This window comes from Humulus lupulus, chromosome 2, assembly GCF_963169125.1.
Source record: "Humulus lupulus chromosome 2, drHumLupu1.1, whole genome shotgun sequence".
Lineage (NCBI taxonomy): Eukaryota > Viridiplantae > Streptophyta > Magnoliopsida > Rosales > Cannabaceae > Humulus > Humulus lupulus.
The window spans coordinates 285,420,322-285,447,882 of record NC_084794.1 but is presented as its reverse complement, the minus strand read 5'-3'; the positions used below and the strand labels follow the sequence as shown (position 1 = coordinate 285,447,882).

At 34.7% G+C, this 27,561-nt stretch overlaps 1 protein-coding gene across 1 annotated transcript; it reads right to left on the bottom strand.

Moving 5' to 3' along the window:
- Positions 1 to 9,835: 9,835 nt before the first annotated feature.
- LOC133819620 (receptor-like protein EIX2) lies at positions 9,836 to 20,925 on the bottom strand. The gene is made up of 2 exons (XM_062252911.1): positions 17,568 to 20,925; positions 9,836 to 9,973 (listed from the first exon to the last, which is right to left on the bottom strand). Exon 1 carries the CDS (start codon positions 20,803 to 20,805, stop codon positions 17,572 to 17,574), a length of 3,234 nt encoding a protein of 1,077 aa, XP_062108895.1. The 5' UTR covers positions 20,806 to 20,925; the 3' UTR covers positions 9,836 to 9,973; positions 17,568 to 17,571.
- Positions 20,926 to 27,561: the final 6,636 nt, after the last annotated feature.

The window sequence follows — 27,561 nt, the reverse complement described above, 5'->3', positions numbered from 1 at the left end:
GGAAGCTTGGGAACTTTGTCTTGATGATTGGGGAATGTTTAGGGATGATTTTGGAGGCTTTGGAGTGTTAGAAACACGGTTGGGAATGGCCCAGGGTGGAGTGCCGCGGCCCTGTTCTTGAGGCGCCGCGACCCTTCTTTGAAGAAGCAGGTGGAGGCCTTGTGCCTGCTGGGCACCGCGGCCCTTGATGAAGGGCGCCGTGGCCCTAGCCTCTGGGGAACCCTGGGGGCCGCGGCCCAAGGTGCTAGGGCCGCAGCCCTTGCCCTGTTTTCGCCCCGTTTGCTCGTTTTGACCCCGGAAACCTAGTTTTAGGCCTCGGGAGTGTCCTTGCTACATGGATTAGTTTGGATTGATCTCTTGGAGTTAGATAATGGTTTGAGACCCTTGATTATCTTGATTATTAATGGTATCCCAAATGTGTTGTGTTTAGGTAACCGCTAAAGGACTAAAAGCTAAACCGTTCACAAAGGTTGTTCTTTTGCTCATTCTAGCTCGAATCAAAGGTAAGAAAACTGCACCCAAAGTATGACATGCATGGATATTTGTGAGGCATGTTGATTGTATAAATATGGACATAGATTGAATACAGAATCGACAAAAGTGTTAGTATCAGCTGTGAGGCTGTGACTTACTTGTCAGGCTCGGCAGTGTTACTGGACACAGGTCAGGAAGCACTGACTTACTTGTCAGAACGGCCTTAGCGTGAATCACGCAAGCCAACAGAGATTAGATCTAATCGACCATTAGCATTGAATGACTCAAGGAGCATTAATGCCTGACCGACCCTGAGGGTCGATGAACAAACAGAGCTTGAAGGCTAGTGGCTTACCCATCAGCCACTCTTCCGCTACAAAACAGAGCTTGGAGGCTGGTGGCTTACCTAGCAGCCACTCTCCCACTAGAAAAGAGAGCTTGAAGGCTAGTGGCTTACCCATCAGCCACTCTTCCACTACAAAACAGAGCTTGGAGGCTGGTGGCTTACCTAGCAGCCACTCTCCCGCTAGAAAAGAGAGCCTGGAGGCTAGTGGCTTACTTAACAGCCACTCTCCCGCTAAAATCATGTGGTATTCATTTGTTTGAAAGCTTTATGCTCTGTGTGATTATAATGATAATCATTTGGTAATGCTTATGAAAAGTATTGTGTTTTCTTGCTGGGCTTTGGCTCATGGGTGCTATGTGGTGCAGGTAAAGGGAAAGAAAAGCTCACCTAGCCTTGAGTGGAGAGCTGATGTGGTGGTGTGTACATATGCGGCCGCTTAACCACCACGGTCAAGGTGTTCTCAGAGGAACTAGGGGGTTTACCCTATTTTTGCCGCTTAGGTCGGCGGGATTGTAAATTTCAGACACTAGTGACCATTTTGTACTGAGAACCACTTGTAAATGTTTTGTTTAGCTCTGCAGAGCAGTTTGTAATAAAATCTCCAATTCCTTTTTATTGGTTTTGTACCTTAACCTGTTAATCACACTTAGAGCACGTTTTTGACCAAAGGACTCAGGCAATGAGTCAAATTTCCGGTCCACCGTTCACTGTAACTGTTCTGGGGTAGCTAGGGCGTTACAACTTGGTATCAGAGCAATGCCAAGGTTAAGGTTCCTATAGACTGGCTGGGCATGTACACACATCACTGAAGTCAAGCTCGACTCTTGGTTTGGTAACTCTTTACGTAGTTATGTACATAACTGCCTAAATGTGGTGCAAATGCTTTACCTGTATGCATGAGATATTATGAATGGTTATGTGATACATGCTGAGTGCTGAGTGCCATAAACATGTATCTGTTTATGCATATTGAATGACTGTGGAACATGATAATTGTCTGCTTGTTCTTGGACCGTGAGGCGGCAAGAGGTTTAGTTATGACTACCTGACTGGCCGTATTGATTGTTGTTTAAGTAAGGTATCAGTGACAGAATGAACCCAGAACAGACAGACACTACAGCTGGCCAGAGTGGTCAGGGTTAGAATAATGATAATAGTCAGGGTCAAGAGAATGACCAATCCCAGATTCCACAGCTAGCACCTGCAAACTGGCAACAGTTGTTTAGTGATTTGCAGGCTATAGTATTGAAATAGGGAGAGGAGCTTCGTCTCCTGAGACAGCAACAAGTGCCTGTAGTGGTTAATGTGTCAGAGGCACCTTCTGTGTCAGTGCCAGTTATTGGGCAGTTGCCTGGGGTTGAAAACAGATTGGAACCTCTTTATGAGCGGTTCAGGAAACAGCAACCTCCAGTTTTTGAAGGCAGCGCTGATCCTATCAAAGTTGAACAATGGATGAGCATGCTTAACACTATTCTTGACTTTATGAAGGTAGTTGGTAGTGAGAGGGTGGCCTGTGCTGCCTATATGTTTCGGGAAGATGCCCGGATTTGGTGGGAAGTGGTTGGCCAGACCAAGGATGTTAATCTCCTGAGTTGGGAGGAGTTTCAGACCTTGTTTAATGAGAAGTACTATAATGATGCTATAAGAGCGGCGAAGGCCGATGAGTTTATGAGGCTACTTCAGGGAAGCTTATCAGTTACTGAATATGCCTTAAAGTTTGACCGTTTGGCAAAGTTTGCCAAAGAGCTGGTGCCCACTGATGGGACCAGGAGAGAGAGATTCCTCCAGGGGCTACAGCCCAGGTTAGCTCGTGACGTTCGCATCACCACTGTGGCAGGAGTCACTACTTATGCACAGGTGGTGGAGAAGGCACTCACAGCTGAGAGTGCGGAGATTAAGATCTGGCGTGACAATGCAGCCATAAGGGATGCAGCAGAGAAAACATGCACGGGATAGAAGCTTTATAGGAAGGTCTCTGGTTCTGTTTTTCCTTTTTTCTTGCTCCTGGTGAACGGAAATAAAAAATAAGATGATGAATGGGGTCTCAAATATATAGATGAAAAAAGGGAATTAATCCGGGACGTTGAACGAAATCCTTGTAAAATCCAACGGTCAGGGGTCAATGACAAGATGGCGCCGAAAAGGTGGCAGACGGATGATCGTGGGCATGTTTCCAAGGTACTCAAGTACCAAAAATGAGCAATACCCAGCTGACGCGTGTCTGTTTTCAAAAGTGTATGACGGTATAGTTCTCAAAGAAAGTAGTTCAAAAGTTTCCTTCTCTTAGGATTCGAACAAATACTTTTGAGGGGGCAAGATGTCATACCCAGATTTCAAGCTATGTTAAATATGACCTCGAAAGTTGGATTCGCAGCAATTGGACTCGTAAGGTTTAGAGTGCTCCAGGACTAAATATCGAGCCTGCAAGACATAGACAACCTCGAATATGGTGACCTCAAAGTATTCATGACCTCGAAAGGTAGCTTCGGAGACGCATCCATCCTTAGGGATGACCTCGGATCATGGGTCCCGAGCTCGACGCACATACGATCTCGAAAGCCATGTGACCTCGGGAGATGTCTCTAGCTCGAAAGCTGACGAGAAACTTGGGAAGCTAAGGCCTTGGAGATATATGATAAAAACCTTGAATATATATAAGTGTTGTCCATACGAGATGTAATCCTCATTTATTACTGTAAATCCCCTAGAATCGTGGGATATTATTTGGTCAGTTATACGTCCCCTGGTCTTCAGGGGACGTTTCCTTTTATATCTAATTATAGGCATTTAAAGCCATTTATTTAATTTACACAAAAAGAGTAACTACCCAAAATATGTGGGATGGTATTCTGCAGCCTTCTCTATAAATAAAGAGGTCATGCACCATTGTAAGGGACCAAAATTATGAACTTTGAGAGAAAACTCTGAAGAATTCATGCTTAAGAATTTTCAGAGATAATCTTGAGTTTAATAACAGAGACTCGTGGACTAGGCAGATTTAACTGCTGAACCACGTAAAAATCGTGTGTTTGTGTTGTCATATTTTAATTGGCCATTATCAGTTATTGTTTACGTGCTCTCCTTTTCACTGTTGACGAAAAACGGCGTCAACACACACATATTGAACAAGGTACTATTGTATGCATCTCGTGTCTCGACACCATTCACCCATAGCTCCTTTAACTCGTCAAGCAAAGGTCTCATATAGACATCGATATCTTTTCTAGGTGAAGAAGGACGTGGAATTATAATAGACAACATTAATGACTATGGTTTCATGCACTTCCACGGCGGCAAGTTGTATGGGACAAGTACCACAGGCCACATGTTGTAAGAGTTACTCATGTTCCCAAAAGGATTGAAACCATCTGTAGCCAACCCAAGCCTAACATTTCGAGGTTCGGCTGCGAAAGATGAGTACAACTCATCAAGGTGCTTCCACGCCTTACTGTCAGCGGGGTGCCTCAAGACACCATCTTCCTTTGGCCTTTTAGAATAGTGCCATCTCATATCCTCTGCAGTATATCTGGAACTGTACAGCCTTTTTAATCTCGGCGTCAACGGAAAGTACCGCATGACCTTATGGGCCACTTTCTTCCTGTTCCCATGATTATCTTGCCAGCGACACTCACCACAAACCGGACAGAATTCCAAATTCGCATTCTCCTTCCAAAACAATGCACAGTCATGCTTGCAAGCATCGATGGACTCATATCCCAATCCAATACTCCGCAACTTTGCCTTCGCCTCATAGTTAGACTTAGGCAAAATTGTTCCGTCAGGCATAGCGTCGACTAACAATTCCAGCAAACCATCAAAGTAATGATTGCTGCACTTGTTAATAACTTTCAGATGCATCAGCTTCACCAAGAAGTTCAACGCGGAATACTTTCGGCAACCCGGGTACAGTTCACTTGACATCTCCTTAAATAAATTGTCATACTTGTCGCGATGTTGAGAATCATCTTGGGGGGGATCATAATAGTTTCCAGCGGGAACGTCATCTTCAGCGTAAACTTTGCCTTCGCCTCATAGTTAGACTTAGGTAAAATTGTTCCGTCAGGCATAACGTCGACTAACAATTCCAGCAAACCATCAAAGTAATGAATGCTGCACTTGTTAATAACTTTCAGATGCATCAGCTTCACCAAGAAGTTCAATGCGGAATACTTTTGGCAACCTGGGTACAGTTCACTTGACATCTCCTTAAATAAATTGTCATACTTGTCACGATGTTGAGGATCATCTTGGGGAGGATCATTATAGTTTCCACCGGGAACGTCATCTTCAGCGTAAACATCCTCCAGGATATCCGCTATCTAATCTCTATCATGATCTCGTACCACAACTGGTGGCGACGGCAGCACCTCTCCATGGTAATGCCACACTTTGTAGGACTGTATGATGCCATTGTTGAATAAATGCATCGAAATTGCATTTATAGGCTGGAACTTAACATTCCCACATTTCTTGCACGGACAGCGAACCAAACCCCGATCGTTCAACTGATTTTTGGCGATATCGAAGAACTCCTTAACATCATTTCTATACTCCAGAGACCAACGATTCCTCGCACTCATCCAACTTTTGTCGCTCGCCATCTTTAAGCGAAATAATTAAGAAAATATTAATAATTGTCTTAAAATGAGGGAAATGATAGTCAAAGTATTTCATGACTCTTTGTCTCCCTAATTATCACTAATTGATAATAATATCCTATCTTTGGCAAAAATAATTATTTATAAGGATATTTGCGGCTAAAATACTCAAACTTACAACTTACTAACACTTAAATGACACGTGGCACCACATGATTGGTACACATTATTATTATTATTTTAAATAATTTTTCATAAAAAATATCATTTTATATTTTTCATTTTTTAAAAAAAAATCAAATTTATTGTTTTTCAATTTAAAAGTAACAAAAAATAATTTTTTCTCATTTTTAAAAAAAAAAAAATTTGCTACTTTTAATAAATTATTTAAGATTAAGTAAAAAAAATATTTAATCTTAAATTATTGCTTGGATTTTAAACAAAATTACTTAATCTTTAATTGAAAAAAAGTAGACAAAATGATAAATAGGAAGATTTTAATAATAATAATAATAATAATAATAAATTAAAAAATTTGAGGATATTAACAATAAAAAATTAAATTAAAAATATGTATTTTTCATACTTAATCTTAAATTGAAAAAAAAAATTGAATTTTTTTTTGAAAAAAATGTAAATTTTATTTTTTGTTAAATTGAAAAATAAATTGAAAATTATTTTAAGAATAATAACAATGTGGACCAATCATGTAGTGCCACGTGTCATTTGACCAGTCAACTTTAACATTTACTTATTTATTACTTTTATTTTAAAATTAATTTAATTATACATTAATTTCATTTTGTAATTTTTTTATTAAATTCTTCAATTTGTATTGGATTATTTACTTAATCAATAACAATTTTATTATATTTATATTTTACTTAATTATATTTTATTAAATCATTTATATTTTTAACTTTTTCAATTACAAAACATCTAATATTAATGTTAAAATTAATTATTAATTATTATGATTGGTAATTTTATTTTATTTAAATTATAGTTAAAAATTATATTTTTGATGAATTTTTAATTATACTTAAATTTTTATTTAATTAATTATTAAACTTTTATTAATTTTACTAACTCTAACAAAATTTGGGCAGCATAACGACTATATTTCAAACTATCCCAAAAATTAACCAGAATATATAACCAGAATATTCCCAGATCATACAAAACATATATATACATTAACAAATATTTAACCACAAAAAAACATATACCAAAACTGATTTTTTTATTAATACAAAAAAATTATTAAATACATATTTACAAACATATCACATTTAATATAAAACAATTTAAAAATATAAACATACATTATTAATCTTAATTTTTTTTAAGTTCATACTTTACCTAATATATATATATATCACAAAATACAATATAATAAATATTAACAAGCAAAAATAAACAAATACATATAAGACATTCAAATAAAAAAAATATATATTCAAATGTGTTTTTTTATTTTACAAAAAAAATTAATAAATACAAAAAACATATATTATAAAAATATCTTAAAAATAGTTGTTATTAAGAGAAACAAATAAATATAAAGCATTAAAATAAAAATTAATATTAATGGTTATAATTTTTGTAATTAATGTTAATTTTTCTAAAATAACGAAATTTGGCCAGTATAACAACTATATTTTAAACTATCCCAAAATTTTATAAAACCTGCAAATTACACACAATATACAGAATATTCCCAGAGCAATATACATAATATTCTCATAGCATGCACAACATAAACCAAGATTAATAACATATATCAAATCTTTTTATATCAGTAACATCAAAACAATTTATTTAGTAAATATTTATAAACAAATAATATTTAATATAAAAAAATATATTTTAATATACATAATCTAATCTATTTTTTAGTATACATATTAAGCATTAAAATTAAAAAATATACATACTCAAATCAGTTTTTTTTTTAATAAATACTAAAACCATATTTTTTTTCATTATTAATCTCATTTTTCTAAAACTACACTGATTTATTTGTTTTTTTTTTAACATCAAAATATAATTATAATACCAAATATCACACACATACATATATATTAATCAATTTTCTAAAAAAAAATTAACATTAAATAAATATATGTAGACACACATTTACATATATACATATATACATAAACAAACATATATAAAAAAAAAAACAGACATATAAATATAAATATACATATATAAGTACATATAAATATATATACATATATATATATAAACATATATATATATAAACTGATATATACATATATATATAAACAAATATATACATATATATAAACCGATATAAATATATATATATAAACAGATATAAATATATACATAAACTAATCTTTGGAGTTGTTCCACCGAGAGATTGGAGTTGTAACACATGTTTATAGAGAAAGAATAACAAAAAAAAAAAAATACAATTACAAAACAAGATATAGAGAAAAAAATCTAAAAATGTTAAAAAATTTCCCATTTGATTTACTAACCTTGAGAGAGAAGAGTTTCACTATATGAGCTGAGCCACGGTGGGATTATGGCTCACGGGGTGGTCGGATTCCATTAACACAGAGGAGAGAGAGAGAAGCTTTTTTCTGAAAAAAAAAATCTGAAATGGGAAAGAAGGGCTCACGGTGGGTCTAATATCGTTATGACTTTTGCCGACACATTTCGTTGCGCCGGAAAAGTATTTAATAAACCCTAGCACAAAACGGTGTCGTTTTACTTAGTCCGATTTTTATCGACGCAAAATATACTTTTGCTAGCGTAACGAAACGCGCCGACAAAGGTCTACCCACCTACTTTCTTGAAAACGTGCACAAATTAAAAATGGACGTTTGACTTTTGCCGGCGCGTTAGGTGAAATGCGCCAGCAAAAGTCTGTGGTATTTTTTTTTTAAAAAAACCGATGTTACTTTTGCCGGCACAATTCACCAAATGCGCCGGTGAAAGTTGTTTTTGCCATGTTTCTTGTAGTGAAATGATTCAAAGCACCAATACAAGAACACATACCTAGGGATTTTGAAATCCTACTCTTCTTCTCCTTCTTTCTTTATCTCTTTTTCATGCCCTCTCTCTTGCTTTCTCTCTCTAAACTCGCCAGCCACCACAAATGAGCCTCCAAAGCTCATTTTTTCCCTTCTTAACCTAGCTAGACCCTAGTGACAATTACCCAAAATTGAGGCTCCAATCTTTCCCTTAATTTCCCTTTCCCAAGAATCAAGCCCTTGCCAACTAAGAAATGACTTGAATCCCTACAAAATTGGAAGCTCTCATCCACTCTCATCCTTTCCCTTTGACCGACCATCTCTTCCTCTCTCTCTACTCGGTCACCAAGGCCTATTCACACACCTAAGCTCAATTTTCCACTCTCCCAAAATGGCTCAAAGCAAATCTCCTCCACCTCATTTATCATTATCCTATTATTCTTAAATTTCCAATCAAGAAAAATAAAATAAAAAGTAAGCATTTCCCACTCTAGTTCTCTCTCTATCTCACGCCACTCTCTATCTCTACTACCTACTTTGGTTTCCCAATTTACACTTGCGTGAACATAAGTGTTCTAGAACATCCCCTTATTTATATTTTCTAAAGAAAAAAGGAAATTAAAATACATGCTAATTTATTTCATGCTCACCATACATACCATGTACATGCACACACACAAGTACACAAAGTCTATCACTACTAACCATGAACTCTCATGCACACAATCAAAACTCGAGCACAAATTTACAAAATAATTTAAATAAATAAAACAAATAAAAATCATTTCACACAATTAACACCTTAACACTCAAATAATTAAATTAAAAAATAACCAAACACTTGGATGATTAATAATAAAATAAAATAAAAAATTTGGTGTGCTATACACTCCACCTAAGAACCAAAGTCTCTTATTTATTCTTCTCCAAAGAGGGTTGCATGAACTATCTTTAATATCCTATAACTTTCTAGACATTCATCTTGCTACATAAATCCAAAAGATTCTTGAAACTTGCATGAGGGTTTTGTATGTGTTCCTTGATGACTCAGAGTAATGAGAAGCTATAGTAATAACTGAAACTTCTAGATTATTATATAAGAGGAGGTGATCAATCTTTAACATATATGGTACAAGTTTCACTTAAATATGAAAATGTCTCAATTGCATAACTACTATTACATGCAATTGTTGTGCTTTATGTTTTTTATTATCTTCCAGTTATAAGTTATTCATTGTGTGGGTGATAATTTATCTCCTATGATTACAAATTATTCTTTATCTTGTTTGTATATTGTAAGAAAATTTTATGCTCTTGCTTCTATTGTTAATTTCTAGGAATTTCTATTACTTTCATACAATTTAAAAATTGAAATTAAAAAAAAAAATTGAAGAAAACATATCGCAATCTAAGTGAACAATAGTAAACATGAATAACAAACTAATTCAAGTCTCATTATTATACAGAAAACATAACTAGGACAGTACAAATTATTAGGTGAAGAAATATTGTCTGTGCATTGCATCCTCTAAAACCAAAAGCTCCCGCTGCACAATGAAATGATAAAAATCTTAATTACAAATCTTGCTAATTACAACCATTATATCTATAAAAATGAAATTAACATATACAATAGCAGTAGTACTGTATATAAATAATAAATGCACCAAAAATATGTAGGAAAAATATAACTTATATAATACTTGAATAAACGCAATATGATAAATACAATATTTATATCTACTAAATTAAAGATACATAAATATTATAATTATAAATAATACAATATAAATAACTTATAATATATATAACAATATTATAATTATAAATAACTTATAATATATATATAACAATATAATATTATAATTATAAATAACAATATATAAATAACTATAATATAAATAACAATATTATAATTATAAATAACTTATAATATATATATAACAATATAATATTATAATTATAAATAACTTATAATATATATAACAATATAATATTATAATTATAAATAACAATATATAAATAACTATAATATAAATAGCAATTATAATTAATTTACACAATAATTATAAAGAACAAAATTAAAAGTCGAGGCCTGTGTAACACACAGTTTCCTTAAAACAGATTCGCCGCCTCTACGAGGTTTCGACGTCTATCTCCCAGGATACAACGGTGAACGACAAGTAACTCAATTACTTCGCCAAACCAAATATGCCCGAACTCTATCACACTAGAACAAATCTAAGAACTCTAAAGAGTAGAAAGGAAAAAACAATATTGAAAATATATATATATCACAATCTTCAAAGGAAGACAAATATATATAAGTAAATATGTTTTGGTGTTAAATAAACTAAAACCACTATGGTCTATATATAGTTTCTAACTATGGAGATTTTTCATTCACAAACATTGTGGGACAAATAAAAATTACTATTCACTATTGATTTTTCTAACAATCCCCCACATGAATGAAAAAACTGACTCAAGAAAAACCAACAGATGGTTTAGACCTAGGTGTAGAGTTCAACGTTAGAAACCCGCATAGGATAGGTAGGTGTTACCCTTTGAACCTTCCCTTGTGTAAGTATATTTACTTTACTGGCTGATCAGTAGATGCGATGTCTTTGAACTGTTCTGCCGTTCGTGTAAACGATGATATACCACACACATGAATCTTCCTGACATATATTGGCTCTCAATATTATGTTCGTTTTGGCCCTGAACATTTCCCTGGTTCTGCAAGAGATATTCTAGGAATTGAGCCCTTATTCAATCCCTATAGAAGCGACCCATCTTCTCTCTCACATAGGTGATTTTCTTAATTAAGAGTAACCCGTATTACTCTGCTCGACATTTCGACGCATAAGAAATCATTAAAAGCATAGCTTAACCTTTTCCTTACGGTTATCACTGTTTCATCATAGGAATGGACAATGAGGATAACCCCCACAGTGATCCAACATAGTCTTTACAGTTTTAGTTGTCCCTTTGAACCTAGATCTTGGGATCTCCAGTCAACTAGGTGGGGTGTCTACTGTATTGACTTTATTCATTCATGGGCTTTAGACCCATTCCCCTCGATGATTTTTCAACCAACTCTCTATTTAACCCTTTGGTTAGCGGATCCGCAATATTATCCTTTGACTTCACATAGTCAATAGAGATAACTCCAGTTGAGAGTAGTTGTCTAATGGTATTGTGTCTACGACGTATATGTCTAGACTTACCATTATACATATTATTATGCGCCCTACCAATTGCAGATTGACTATCGCAATGTAAGCCAATAGCTGGCATTGGTTTAGGCCATTTTGGAATATCTTCTAAAAATTGACGAAGCCATTCAGCTTCTTCGCCACACTTGTCTAAGGCAATAAACTCAGATTCCATCATGGATCTAGCTATTACCGTTTGTTTAGAAGATTTCCATGATACAACTGCACCACCGAGTGTGAACACATATCCACTCATAGATTTTAAATCTTTCATGTCAAATTTCTAGTTCAACATACTCTTGATAGATTTGATCATCTTATCACTGCTTCCAACAATGAGCATGTCATTTACGTAAAGACAAAAATTGACATAGTCATTATCTGTTTCTTTAACATAAATTTAAGTTGATTCTCAACTTCGGTCTTATGGAGAACAAATTTCTCTATAGCCTCAGTTTTGCTTTTTAGCAAATACACATAGCAATATTAGTGCTATTATCGACAAAAGTAATAAGATACTTATTGTCTCCCCTTGTTTGAACAAATTTTAAATCACATACATCGCTATGGATTAAATTTAGGGGATCATTATTCCTTTCAATCGTTTTGAAGGAAGACCTTGTTAGTTTTGCCTCAACACAGGTTTCACACTTATGATTTGAATCAATGTGGAATTTTGGTATGTGATTCAAGTTAATTAATCTCCGTAGAGTATCATAATTAACATGTCCTAGTCTACCATGCCAAACATTGGAAGACTCAAGCAAGTAAGTAGAAGAGTTATTAACTTTATTGATAATTGGTTTAACAACCATTACACTGAGTTTAAACAACCCATCAGTTACATAACCACTTCCCACAAACATTCCACTTTTGGACAGAACAACTTTGTCTGACTCAAATACAATTCGGAATCCGTGTTTGTTCAACAGTGAACCAGACACTAGGTTTTTCCGGATCTCTGGTACGTACAGTACGTTGTTCAGAGTCAGCTCCTTTCCAGAAGTCATTTTTAGGATCACACTTCCTTGACCCGCAATTTTAGATGTGGCAGAATTTCCCATGAAAATCTTCTCGCAATTATCTGCCTGTTCAAAAGATTTGAACAGACTCTTGTTTGAGCATACATGCCGAGTGGCACCAGTATCAATCCACCACTCCATTGGGTTGGAATTGACTAGGTTTATCTCAGACACCATGGCTGATAGATTTATTAGATCAAACTTAAAGAAAATTCTTAGGTTAGCCTGGAAGGGTAAAAAAAAAAAAAAAAAACCCAACCATTCGTGGTCTAGCCTCTCGTAGAATATTTCTATTAAGTATTTATCCAGCCTCAAATATCTCTACTAGATAATTTCCAAAGAACACTAGAAGAAGGGTCTAGCCCCTGCCTCAGCAGTCTAGTTTCTTTGAAAATATTCAGTTCCCAGAACTTCTCTAGTGAGATTTAAGTTCAAACGAACTTTTCGCAATAACAATATCTTTCAATATATAGATATAGAAATATCACTGATATATTCAAATATTATATTTAAACAAGAATGTGTTTTAAGATTGTAAGAAAAACATATCGTATATAAGATTTCCCTGGTTCTGCAAGAGATATTCTAGGAATTGAGCCCTTATTCAATCCCTATAGAAGCGGCCCATCTTCTCTCTCACATAGGTGATTTTCTTAATTAAGAGTAACCCGTATTACTCTGCTCGACATTTCGACGCATAAGAAATCATGAAAAGCATAGCTTAACCTTTTCCTTACGGTTATCACTGTTTCATCGTAGGAATTGACAATGAGGATAACCTCCACAGTGATCCAACATAGTCTTTACAGTTTTAGTTGTCCCTTTGAACCTAGATCTTGGGATCTCCAGTCAACTGGGTGGGGTGTCTACAGTATTGACTTTATTCATTCATGGGCTTTAGACCCATTCCCCTCGATGATTTTTCAACCAACTCTCTATTTAACCCTTTGGTTAGCGGATCCACAATATTATCCTTTGACTTCACATAGTCAATAGAGATAACTCCAGTTGAGAGTAGTTGTCTAATGGTATTGTGTCTACGACGTATATGTCTAGACTTACCATTATACATATTATTATGCGCCCTACCAATTGCAGATTGACTATCTCAATGTAAGCCAATAGCTGGCACTGGTTTAGGCCATTTTGGAATATCTTCTAAAAATTGACGAAGCCATTCAGCTTCTTCGCCACACTTGTCTAAGGCAATAAACTCAGATTCCATCGTGGATCTAGCTATTACCGTTTGTTTAGAAGATTTCCATGATACAACTGCACCACCGAGTGTGAACACATATCCACTCATAGATTTTAAATCTTTCATGTCAAATTTCTAGTTCAACATACTCTTGATAGATTTGATCATCTTATCACTGCTTCCAACAATGAACATGTCATTTACGTAAAGACAAAAATTGACATAGTCATTATCTGTTTCTTTAACATAAATTTAAGTTGATTCTCAACTTCGGTCTTATGGAGAACAAATTTCTCTATAGCCTCGGTTCTGCTTTTTAGCAAATACACATAGCAATATTTAGTGCTATTATCGACAAAAGTAATAAGATACTTATTGTCTCCCCTTGTTTAAACAAATTTAAAATCACATACATCGCTATGTATTAATTTTTAGGGGTTCATTATTCCTTTCAATCGTTTTGAAGGATGACCTTGTTAGTTTTGCCTCAACACAGGTTTCACACTTATGATTTGAATCAATGTGGAATTTTGGTATGTGATTCAAGTTAATTAATCTCCGTAGAGTATCATAATTAACATGTCCTAGTCTACCATGCCAAACATTGGAAGACTCAAGCAAGTAAGTAGAAGAGTTATTAACTTTATTGATAATTGGTTTAACAACCATTACACTGAGTTTAAACAACCCATCAGTTACATAACCACTTCCCACAAACATTCCACTTTTGGACAGAACAACTTTGTCTGACTCAAATACAATTCGGAATCCGTGTTTGTTCAACAGTGAACCAGACACTAGGTTTTTCCGGATCTCTGGTACGTACAGTACGTTGTTCAGAGTCAGCTCCTTTCCAGAAGTCATTTTTAGGATCACACTTCCTTGACCCGCAATTTTAGATGTGGCAGAATTTCCCATGAAAATCTTCTCGCAATTATCTGCCTGTTCAAAAGATTTGAACAGACTCTTGTTTGAGCATACATGCCGAGTGGCACCAGTATCAATCCACCACTCCATTGGGTTGGAATTGACTAGGTTTATCTCAGACACCATGGCTGATAGATTTATTAGATCAAACTTAAAGAAAATTCTTAGGTTAGCCTGGAAGGGTAAAAAAAAAAAAAAAAAACCCAACCATTCGTGGTCTAGCCTCTCGTAGAATATTTCTATTAAGTATTTATCCAGCCTCAAATATCTCTACTAGATAATTTCCAAAGAACACTAGAAGAAGGGTCTAGCCCCTGCCTCAGCAGTCTAGTTTCTTTGAAAATATTCAGTTCCCAGAACTTCTCTAGTGAGATTTAAGTTCAAACGAACTTTTCGCAATAACAATATCTTTCAATATATAGATATAGAAATATCACTGATATATTCAAATATTATATTTAAACAAGAATGTGTTTTAAGATTGTAAGAAAAACATATCGTATATAAGATTTCCCTGGTTCTGCAAGAGATATTCTAGGAATTGAGCCCTTATTCAATCCCTATAGAAGCGGCCCATCTTCTCTCTCACATAGGTGATTTTCTTAATTAAGAGTAACCCGTATTACTCTGCTCGACATTTCGACGCATAAGAAATCATGAAAAGCATAGCTTAACCTTTTCCTTACGGTTATCACTGTTTCATCGTAGGAATTGACAATGAGGATAACCTCCACAGTGATCCAACATAGTCTTTACAGTTTTAGTTGTCCCTTTGAACCTAGATCTTGGGATCTCCAGTCAACTGGGTGGGGTGTCTACAGTATTGACTTTATTCATTCATGGGCTTTAGACCCATTCCCCTCGATGATTTTTCAACCAACTCTCTATTTAACCCTTTGGTTAGCGGATCCACAATATTATCCTTTGACTTCACATAGTCAATAGAGATAACTCCAGTTGAGAGTAGTTGTCTAATGGTATTGTGTCTACGACGTATATGTCTAGACTTACCATTATACATATTATTATGCGCCCTACCAATTGCAGATTGACTATCTCAATGTAAGCCAATAGCTGGCACTGGTTTAGGCCATTTTGGAATATCTTCTAAAAATTGACGAAGCCATTCAGCTTCTTCGCCACACTTGTCTAAGGCAATAAACTCAGATTCCATCGTGGATCTAGCTATTACCGTTTGTTTAGAAGATTTCCATGATACAACTGCACCACCGAGTGTGAACACATATCCACTCATAGATTTTAAATCTTTCATGTCAAATTTCTAGTTCAACATACTCTTGATAGATTTGATCATCTTATCACTGCTTCCAACAATGAACATGTCATTTACGTAAAGACAAAAATTGACATAGTCATTATCTGTTTCTTTAACATAAATTTAAGTTGATTCTCAACTTCGGTCTTATGGAGAACAAATTTCTCTATAGCCTCGGTTCTGCTTTTTAGCAAATACACATAGCAATATTTAGTGCTATTATCGACAAAAGTAATAAGATACTTATTGTCTCCCCTTGTTTAAACAAATTTAAAATCACATACATCGCTATGTATTAATTTTTAGGGGTTCATTATTCCTTTCAATCGTTTTGAAGGATGACCTTGTTAGTTTTGCCTCAACACAGGTTTCACACTTATGATTTGAATCAATGTGGAATTTTGATATGTGATTCAAGTTAATTAATCTCCGTAGAGTATCATAATTAACATGTCCTAGTCTACCATGCCAAACATTGGAAGACTCAAGCAAGTAAGTAGAAGAGTTATTAACTTTATTGATAATTGGTTTAACAACCATTACACTGATTTTAAACAACCCATCAGTTACATAACCACTTCCCACAAACATTCCACTTTTGGACAGAACAACTTTGTCTGACTCAAATACAATTCGGAATCCGTGTTTGTTCAACAGTGAACCAGACACTAGGTTTTTCCGGATCTCTGGTACGTACAGTACGTTGTTCAGAGTCAGCTCCTTTCCAGAAGTCATTTTTAGGATCACACTTCCTTGACCCGCAATTTTAGATATGGCAGAATTTCCCATGAAAATCTTCTCGCCATTATCTACCTGTTCAAAAGATTTGAACAGACTCTTGTTTGAGCATACATGCCGAGTGGCACCAGTATCAATCCACCACTCCATTGGGTTGGAATTGACTAGGTTTATCTCAGACACCATGGCTGATAGATTTATTAGATCAAACTTAAAGAAAATTCTTAGGTTAGCCTGGAAGGGTAAAAAAAAAAAAAAAAAAAACCCAACCATTCGTGGTCTAGCCTCTCGTAGAATATTTCTATTAAGTATTTATCCAGCCTCAAATATCTCTACTAGATAATTTCCAAAGAACACTAGAAGAAGGGTCTAGCCCCTGCCTCAGCAGTCTAGTTTCTTTGAAAATATTCAGTTCCCAGAACTTCTCTAGTGAGATTTAAGTTCAAACGAACTTTTCGCAATAACAATATCTTTCAATATATAGATATAGAAATATCACTGATATATTCAAATATTATATTTAAACAAGAATGTGTTTTAAGATTGTAAGAAAAACATAACTTATATAATACTTGAATAAACGCAATATGATAAATACAATATTTATATCTACTAAATTAAAGATACATAAATATTATAATTATAAATAATACAATATAAATAACTTATAATATATATAACAATATTATAATTATAAATAACTTATAATATATATATAACAATATAATATTATAATTATAAATAACAAAATAGAGAATTTACCAATTTAACTTCTGAACATCTGCAGTAGCTTTTTCTTCTGAACTGCTGCTGTTACATGAGCCCAGTCCTCAGCATTATTCAACAGCTTGAAATATGAATATGTCCATGACTTGTTGAAGATTAAAGTCCCACAAAATCCCCAAAATCCAACTACCATTCCCAGTGCTACGCTTATGTAAAATCCTTTGCCAATAAACTCATCATCATAATGATTTTCCACAGCTTCTTCTGAAGTAGTTGGTTTTTTTTCATTTGGACATTTTATTGGAAGTGGAATTCCACAAAGGAGAGGATTTCCCATGTATGCAGCTGCATCACGAGTTTGGAGTTGAGTGCTTCTTGGAATTTCACCAGACAAATTATTGCTCGACAAATCTAATGTGTTGAGACGATCCACTTGAGAGAGACTTGAAGGAATCTGACCAAAAAATTGGTTATTTGATAAGTCAAGAAAATCTAAAGATTTCAAGTTACCAATCTCTTGAGGGATATGTCCACTTAGATTGTTTCTAGACAAGTTTAAAGAAATGAGCTCAACAAGTTTAGTGATGTCTCTTGGAATCTCCCCAATAAGTTTATTGTTGGACAAATCAATGCTTCTCAAAAGTCCAGCATTTTTTAATTCAGAGATTGCTCCTTTCCATACCAACTCCAACTTTTGACGGTTAAAATCACCTGGAAAAGCGTCTCCCCAACGACTTACGGCTGCATATGTGGTCTGCTTTAATTCTTTCATAGCTGTAATGTTACCAAGACAATTTGGGATTTGACCAAAAAGATCATTTGAAGAAAAGTCCAACAATTGAAGATCCACTAAGTGGCATAGTTGCAAGGGTATTCTTCCAGTGAAGCTATTAGAGCGTGCACTAAGAATGGAAAGCCTTGTTAGGCTTTTACCTATCCATGCTGGTATTGGCCCAAACAATTTGTTCTCTCCAACATCAAAGACCACCAAATTTGTACAGTTCTTTAGTGATGAAGGCAATTCAGCAGTTAAATTGTTGTTTCTCAAATGCAACACAGTGATGGAAAATAAAAAGCCAAAGGATATGGGAATCTTTCCAGATAACTTGTTATTTGCCAAAACAAGAATTCGCAGATTTTTCGCTTGCGACCAACAATCAGGTAGCTCGCCGGACAACTGGTTATATGAGGCATCAAGAAATACCAAAGGAACTAAAGAGACCTTACATAGGGAATTTAATTGTGAAAAGCTATTGTTGAAAAGATTTAGTGAAGTTGCCCCTTGTAGTAAGAAACTTGGTATTGGTCCTTCTAACTCATTTGAACTCAAATCTATGTCAGGACAAGGTTTCCCGTATTCTAGTTCAGAGGAACAATTGAAACTTTGGTTAATATCATGAATTGTTCCTCTAATTTTATTATGAGACAGGTCAAGAAGATTTAAGTTCGAGGTAAAATTAAACAACCAATCTGGAATAGAATCTGAAATTCCAGAATTGGATATATTAAGTTCACGATAATCCTGAGTTTGGAGCCAATTTGGAAAATGAGGACCCAAATTGCAAGACCCAAGATTAATAGTGGACAGCTGAAAGGGTGGAATCCAATCAGTAGCAATCCTAAAAACTAGATCTGAGTTAGTTGATAAATCCAAAGTATCTATGTTAAAGAGCTTTGAAAAATGAGCTTCGGATAAAACATCATTGATAGAGTTTTCAGAAAGATCCAAAATCTCCAAGACTGATAATTGACTCATACTTTTGGATAGTCTACTAAACTGATTCGATGAAAGATGTAGCTCAGTCAAAGCGGGATACAAGGTGAAATTAGGCAATGGTCCCATGATTTGATTTTGCTTCAAATCCAAATACTCCAAAGAGAAATTGGCACATTCCTTTGAGGGTAATTCAGCCAAGTGTAACTGTCCGCCAAGATTGTTGTTGTATGCTTCAAACCTCTGCAGTTCACATATTTTCCAAATGGATTTTGAAATTTCCCCTTCAAGCTCGTTATTGCTAAGATCAAGTTCACTAAGAGAAGCCATGTTTCCAAAATCTTCTGGTATGGGTCCTTTTAGGTGATTGCTTTCGAGATTAAGATATTTAATGGCAGTCATTTTCTCAAAAGATTTTGGATTGAGACTATTCAATTGGTTACTATGAAGATCAAGATATGTAAGAGCAATCATATTCCCAAAGAACTCTGGAATAGAACCTTTTAGTTGATTAAGGCTAAGATCAATGTATGCAATGGCAGTCATATTATTGAAGGACTTTGGATGAAAACCATCTAGTTGATTAGAATAAAGATTAAGATATGTGAGGGAAATCAAATTCCCAAAAGATTCTGGAATTATTCCTTCAAAGGCATTGTAGCTGAGATCAAGATAGGTAAGGGAAGCCATATTTTCAAACCCATTTGGAATGGAACCTCCTAATTGGCAACTAGAGAGGTCAAGATGAACAAGGCTACTATTATACTTGAACAACCATTGGAATATAGACTGAGACAGTTGGTTTCCAGAAACATCAAGGACGCTGAGAAATTTTGAAGAGTTAAAAAGGGATCGAGATGGTGAAGAAACAACTATATCAGGAAGATCACAATAACGTAGAATCAACTTTGTCATGAAATGAGGAAGGTTAACTACTACATGCGCCCAGTCATTAGCTAAGCTCATGTTTGTGCTACTCAGGTTAAGTACTCGTAAAGATGAAAGTTGTGAAACCCAATTTAAGCTTTTTGGTTTTAAAAGATTGTGGCTAAGATCGAGAAACTGCAAGCTGGAAAGGTTTCCAAGCTGAGGAGGAATACCTCCATCTAGATTAGTGGAAGAGAGATCGAGGTACCTTAATTTTGTGAGGCTGCCAAGGAAAGTTGGGATGAAATGCTCACCAAAGTTGATGTGGCTCAAGTCCAGATGATTCAAGTACTTTAAGTCAAGCAATGAAGAGCTGATATTACCCCTAAGAATTCCATCAATGCCTTTGAAAGTTGAAGGAGAAAGATCAAGTTTGATGACATGACCAGAGTTGTTGCTGCACTGAATTCCGATCCATTCACAGCACTCTCTTTGATCTTCTTCTTCTCCCCAAGAGGAAAGATAGTCCTGATATATACCATCTTCATTAAAAAGATGGTCTTTAATCTTTATCAATGCTTGTCTCTCGGCTTCATTGCACCTGATTTTTGGCTTTCCAACTCCAGCATTTACACTCAAGCAGTAAAGCAAAAGCACAAAAAGCACAACATGTGGGACTGAATTGCTCGTCATGAAAATGGACAGAATTCAATGTTTAATCAGAAGTAGAAAGATATGGGGTTGGTTTTTCATGATTAATAATAGTTCATCTTTGGATAATAAATAGAAGACAGTTGTATGCATTAGTTGGATTTTGTCCAAAAAAAAAAAAATTCATTTGCGTTCACATTTTAAAGTCTTGTATGTAATATTGGTATTTCTGCACTATCCAAAGAGTTACATCTAGTCTTGAGCAAAACAAAAGATTTTTAAGCTTTGCGTAGGGTGCATATATCCTGGCGTAATCTATACTCGTGAATATATGACCATGTAGGAAACGGGATATATATGACAATTTTATTACAGGGTTGAAGTCCTACCGGTAGTCTTTTATTGTTTCTCGACCCCTAAACAGTTTTCGGCGTTATTTTTTTTAATGACTATGTATATTATAGCTATTTAGAGCATTTTGCAAATTTTCAGAAAATTCCGAATAGTTTACAGTACCGAAAACTAGGTTCAAATATATTGCTTTCCACGCGCATAAAAAAAAATTAGTTACGCGTGCAACAACATGTTTGAACCTAGTTTTCAGTACTGTAAACTATTCGGAATTTTCTGAAAATTTGCAGGATGACCTATACAATATACACAGTCATAAAAAAAATCGCGCTAAAAACTGTTCACGGGTCAAGAACACTAAGAGTCCCACCGATAGGACTTAAAGTGAAACCCTGTAGGAGAATTCCTTATATATATATCCCTGCATCAAAATAAGATCAATGCATATGACTTTCCAATTAAGCCGTGTGATTTACTTCAATAATCTAGCTAAAAAAAAGTATGACCACTTTCGAATTCAAGTAGCAAGATTCTTCACCGGTAGGCTTTTTCAACATTCTTGAATTTGAATCTTCAACTAGCTATAGCCAACTTTGTGTGGATACTCCGAAGTAGTCAAGCTAATAATAAGTACGATACGATTCCTATCCTCTACTTGGCAATTGCAACTTTAGAAAGAAAAACTGAACATGAATCAATCACCTCCACACTCACTACAAGATAAAATGAAATTGTCATATCAGTATATAAATAGATTAAACAAGAATTCTAAAAGCTCAGTTTTATCGGTGGCAGTATAATAAAGGGTATCGGATATGGATCATTATATGTTAGGATCATGTATTTTGATAAATTACTTTTTAGACTTTATGTTTTGTAAAATTGTTCAAATAGAACCCTAAACCTAATTTTGATTAAAGTTTTCTCAACTGAAATCACAAATAATTTACCAAACTAACAATTCAAAACAAAAATAAAATCATTATGCTAAAAAATTATACTGTTATATTTAAATTTTTCTTCATCAAAATTAAGTTTAGGGGTCTATTTGAACTATTTTCCAAAATATAGGATCCAAAAACAATTTTTTAAAATATAAAATCTAAACAGATAATTGCAAAAAACAGAATGTCCAAAAAATATAATAAATGACCATTTTTATTGCGAGATTCCAAATTTGTCTATAAATTAGTCATTAGTTGAGCTTTAAAAGGGAAATTTGAGATTATATACATGTCAGTGTAATACTAATTATATAGGGTATTTGGGTATTTATGCATTATATGGGTACTAACTTGTTACTTATTGTTTGACGAAACCAGAATTCTCAAGTAGTTTGTTTGTGACCAACAATCAGGTATCTCGCCGGACAACTGGTTATATGAGACATCAAGATCGATCAAAGGACAAACTTGGAGGCATTACATAGGGAATTTAGCTGTGAAAAGCTATTATTGAAAAGATTTAGTGAAGTTGTCCCTTGGAGTAAAAACCTTGGTATTGGTCCTTCTAACTCATTTGAACTCAAATCTATGCCAGGATATTGTCTTAAAAATGTGAAATTAGAGTAAAAATTTACATTTCGCTTAATATCATGAAGTCTTCCTCTAATTTTATTTCTAGACCAATCGAGAGAAAATATAAGTTTGAGCTAAAATTAAATAACCATCTAGAATAGAATCTCAAATTCCAGAATTGGAGATATTAAGTTCACGATAATCTTGAGTTTGTAATCATTTTGGAAAATGAGGACCCAAATTGTAAGATCCAAGATTGGTAAACTATTCAAGATTAATAATAGTTCATCTTTGGTAAAAGATTGTTCAGGCAAGTTTTCTATGTACTTATTGACATTTATGTACTATCGAGCGTCTGTTTACATTTAGTCTTGAGTAAAACAAAGAAAACATTAAAGCTGAGTAGAGTAGGGTACACATGTCTTGTCTGACTTTGATGAATATGACCACAGTATTTACTGTGTATCAAGTTCAGATCAACTTTATTAATTTGGACAACAAAGAAAGAAACAAGTTCTTCCGTGAAAGGTTTCAGTTTTTCTTTATCGCAACCCTCAAGTTTGGTGTCTATGTTTGTATGTAATTCAGTTTTATTTCATATATATAAATATATAATAAAATTAAGTGGATTCTTATTATATTGTTTAGGTATAGATAGAAAACATGCGAGGCTTAATCAAAAACTGAAACCTTATTACTATAGTATATCTCATCCGCCTTGAATTTTTGTTAAATATTGTTTTCGGTATTTAAAATTATTTAGAATTTTTTAAAAATTTATAAAATATTTTAAATAATTATAATTTATACAGTAAAAAAAAAATTATGCCAAAAACTATTTAAAGAATACAAACTGATAAAGGTGAACTAGTGCAATTATTTCTACTGGCCAATACTTGAATTTTCAACATCAACCCTTTACGTCTATTTTACTCCAAAATAGTCAAGTCAAGCTAATAATAAATACCATTCATATCCTCCACCTGCAATTTTTTTCCCTGTAATAGATAATAACTATAAATTTTGAGAATATGATCTTAGATAAGTTTTTCTTTATTTAAAATGATACGGTATTATGGTAAGTGTAGATTTACAATTATAACTTCAGAAAAAAAAAAATAGACATGAATTACCCCACTTTACTACGAGATTAATGAAATTGTCCTTATAAATAGGTTTAACAAAATTTCTTAAGGCTAAGTTTTATCCTTAGCAATATAATAAATAGCCATTTTGATTGTGAGGTTCCAAATTTATCCGTACGTAAGGATCCTATATTAACATGCACTAATAATAGTATATATAAGAAGTTAGACATCTTAAGGTATTCTTTAACATTTCTCTGACAAAGAAATTAACGGTCACAACATAATATAATCTATATTCATGAATATATGACCTTTTAGGAGACGGGTTATATCAAGTTAAGAAGTGTGTTTTACTCCAAAATTGTCAATCTAACAATAAGTAGGATCATTCACATTCAAGTAGGAGAATTTTTCTCGAGAGTAGGATTTATTTCTACATACTTTCTTTTAGGTGAAATTATTTATGTCTACCAACTTGAATTTTGAACGTCAACTCTGTAATGCCCCGAAGTCACCGATATGGTTTAATGGCGGGAATAGTAGGCCGGGAGGGCCATACTTGTTTAATTATGCTATTAACTGATAATATACATGTATATGTGAATTATACTATGGTATGATGTTATATGCGTGCATGCGAGTCCACATTTGAATAATTATGTTGTTTAGTTAATTTGGCCCATTGAGGGTGAATATGTGTATTAGGGTGCATAACTTGATTTGTGAATGAGATTGCATTATTATGGAGATATATTCGAGCTATTCGGAATGAGACGGTCATATAGAGTGGATTAGCGGTTTTGTCATAACGGAGTCAATTTTGGGGTAATAGAAATGTTTATTTGATGATAAATTGGGAATATTTGAGATTAGGGTGAAATTTCTGAGGTTTTGACTATAATGTCCCCGGGGGTGTTTTTGGGACCCCGAGCACTAGGTTTTATTTGAGGTTACTTAAGCTTGAAGTAGTTGTCAGATAGAACGTACGATCAGAAAACCTCTCGTTCTCTCTTTCGATAGTCCGTTTTACCGTTTAAGCCTTTTTGAAGAAATCTTGAGTTCTAGGAGTTGGAATCAAGCGAGGATCGAGGCATAGCGATCATAGGAAAGATTAGAAGCTTCTTAACCGAAGGATTCGACAGAAAACAACCCAATCGAAGGTAATCGAAGTTTAAGTTTTGAGTTTTTCCGAGTTTCTAAGCTTTGAATTGATTTTGTGAATCGTTGAGTTTTCGGTTCGTTTGAACCTTGGGTTTTGAGGGTTTTGAAGTATTGGGAAGCTTGGGAACTTTGTTTTGATGATTGGGGAATGTTTAGGTATGATTTTGGAGGCTTTGGAGTGTTAAAAATACGTTTGGGAACGGCCCAGAGTTGAGGGTCGCGGCCCTGTTCTTGGGGTGCCGCGGCCCTGCTTTGAAGAAGCAGGTGGGAGTTTTGTACCTGCTGGGTGCCGCGGCCCTAGATGGAGGGCGCCGCGGACCTTGCTTCAAGAAACTCTGGGGCCCGTGGCCCAAGGTGCCAGGGCCGCAGCCCTTGCCCAATTTTCGCCCCGTTTGCTCATTTTGACCCCAGGAACTTAGTTATGGGCCTCGGGAGTGTCCCTACTACTTGGATTAGTTGGGATTGATCTTCCGGAGGCTAGATGTTGGTTTGGAAACCTATGTTGATCATTATTATTAATGATATCCCGTGTTTGGTTATGAATAGGTGACCGCTAAAGGACTAGAGGTTGATCGCTCTCAAGGGTCGTTCTTTTTATCATTCTAGCTCGAATCTGAGGTAAGAAAATAGTGTATGAGTACAACTGCACCCTGTATATGTACATGACATGCGTGATTATTATTGACGCATGTTGGTTGATTAATGTGGACATGGATTGCATATTATATGCTAGTGAATGTTGTATACTTGTATATGTATTGATTAGTCAGGGTTACTGACCTAAGAGTCAGGGATGGCATAGCGACATGAACGCAGGGCCAAATGAGGATTAGATCTAATCGATATCAGTGTTGAATGGATCTATGGCATTAATGCTGGACCAACCCTAAGGTCGATGAAACTTATAAGCGCTTGGCTAGTCTATGACTAGTTACTCAGAGCCAGGGCACAGGGCCCCGGTGACTGCTTGTCACTTGGCTAGGGAACGATGTTCCTAGGTTATGACTCTATGGTCATGAGGAAGGTTATATTGGTGACTAATCACCATGCACCTATTCTGTTTAAGCTATGAAAGGTTTGTTATCAGTTAAGCCCTGGTGATCCTATCGTCACATGGCTAGAGGGGGCTGTACCCATTTCAGTGACTTTTGTGACTGTCACCTATCTGTTTTGGACTGATAGTCTTGAATGATTATTATGATCATTATTGATATTATATCATGTTATATTGTGTTTTCTTGCTGGGCCTTGGCTCATGGGTGCTATGCGGTGCAGGTAAAGGGAAAGAAAAGCTCACCCAGCCTTGAGTGGAGAGCTTAGGTGGTGTTGTGTACATATGCGGCCGCTTGACATCCACAGCCAAGGAGTTCTCAGAGGAACTAGGGCGTTTACCCTATTTTGCCGCTTAGGTCGGCGGAATTGTAAATTTGAAATAGTAATGACCATTTTGTACTGAGAACAACTTGTAAATGTTTTTATTAGCTCTGCAGAGCAGTTTATAATGTAAAACATCCTTTCCTTTTATTGGTTTTTCCACCTTAACATGTTAACTACATTTAGATCACGTTTTTAACCAAAGGACTCGGGTAACGGGTTAAATTTCCGGTTCACCGTAACTGTTCTAGGGTAACCAGGGCGTTACAAACTCTGTGTGGATTTTACTCCAAAATAGTCAATCTAATAATATGTACGATTGTTATCCTCCACTTGGATTTTTTTTATAATTATAATAAATATAGATAATTTTATAAAGTATAAAACTAGAATTATATAATTTATAATAATTAAACTAGAAAATATAACCATATTTTGCATGGGTTTTAATAATTTATAATTTTGGACCCTAATCACTTGAATTATATTGTACATTATGGTTTTAAACAATCTCTAATGCAAGATTTAAATATTCATCACCAAATTGCATAATTACTGAAATTCTGTATTTTATACTTACCAAGTAATTAGATTTAAATAACTTGTAATATGCGGAATATGAAATAATTTATTTAAACAGATTCATGTTTTGTTACCACAGTTATAGAACTTGTCAAAACAGATAGACAGAAATCATGTAAAAATGACACAAGCGAATTTTTACGTGGTTCAGAAATCCTTTTAGATAACTTACATCCACGGGACCACACCCAGAGAAAACACCAATTAGTAAAGAACAAAGTTGTACAAAAACATTGACTTAAATAACGTAAGACTCCCTCTTAAACTATTGATGCAATCTTGTTGTACTTTTCTTTACGAATCTGATTTTGTTGAAATACTGATTTTCTTGAACTCCCTTCAAAGAACAACGAGTGCTCTTGTAACGTCCCAAATTTGCTAATAAGACTTAGTACCTTGATTAGCGTGTCAGGATGACATAAATAGATTTATATATGAATTTAGTTGAATACATGTGTGATTATGTGAAATATATGAGTTGTATTGTAATATGACTATTTATGTGTATTAAATGTGATTGTGGACCCGTTTTGGCGAAAATAACATTTTTGTAATTGTGACTTGTTGAGTGTATAATTGTGATTATATGTGCTTTGTGAGTGAGACCACATTATTATGTGGATATATTTGGGATGTGTGGCACAAGGCGATCATAATGAGCAATTTGGAGGAAAAGTCACGTCGGAGATTAATACTTGGCTCGGGGTGAGCCTAGGGATATTTTA

Bases quoted from the DNA above. Each gene is read 5' to 3' on its own strand.
- LOC133819620 (XM_062252911.1), bottom strand. From the start codon at position 20,805: ATGACGAGCAATTCAGTCCCACATGTTGTGCTTTTTGTGCTTTTGCTT.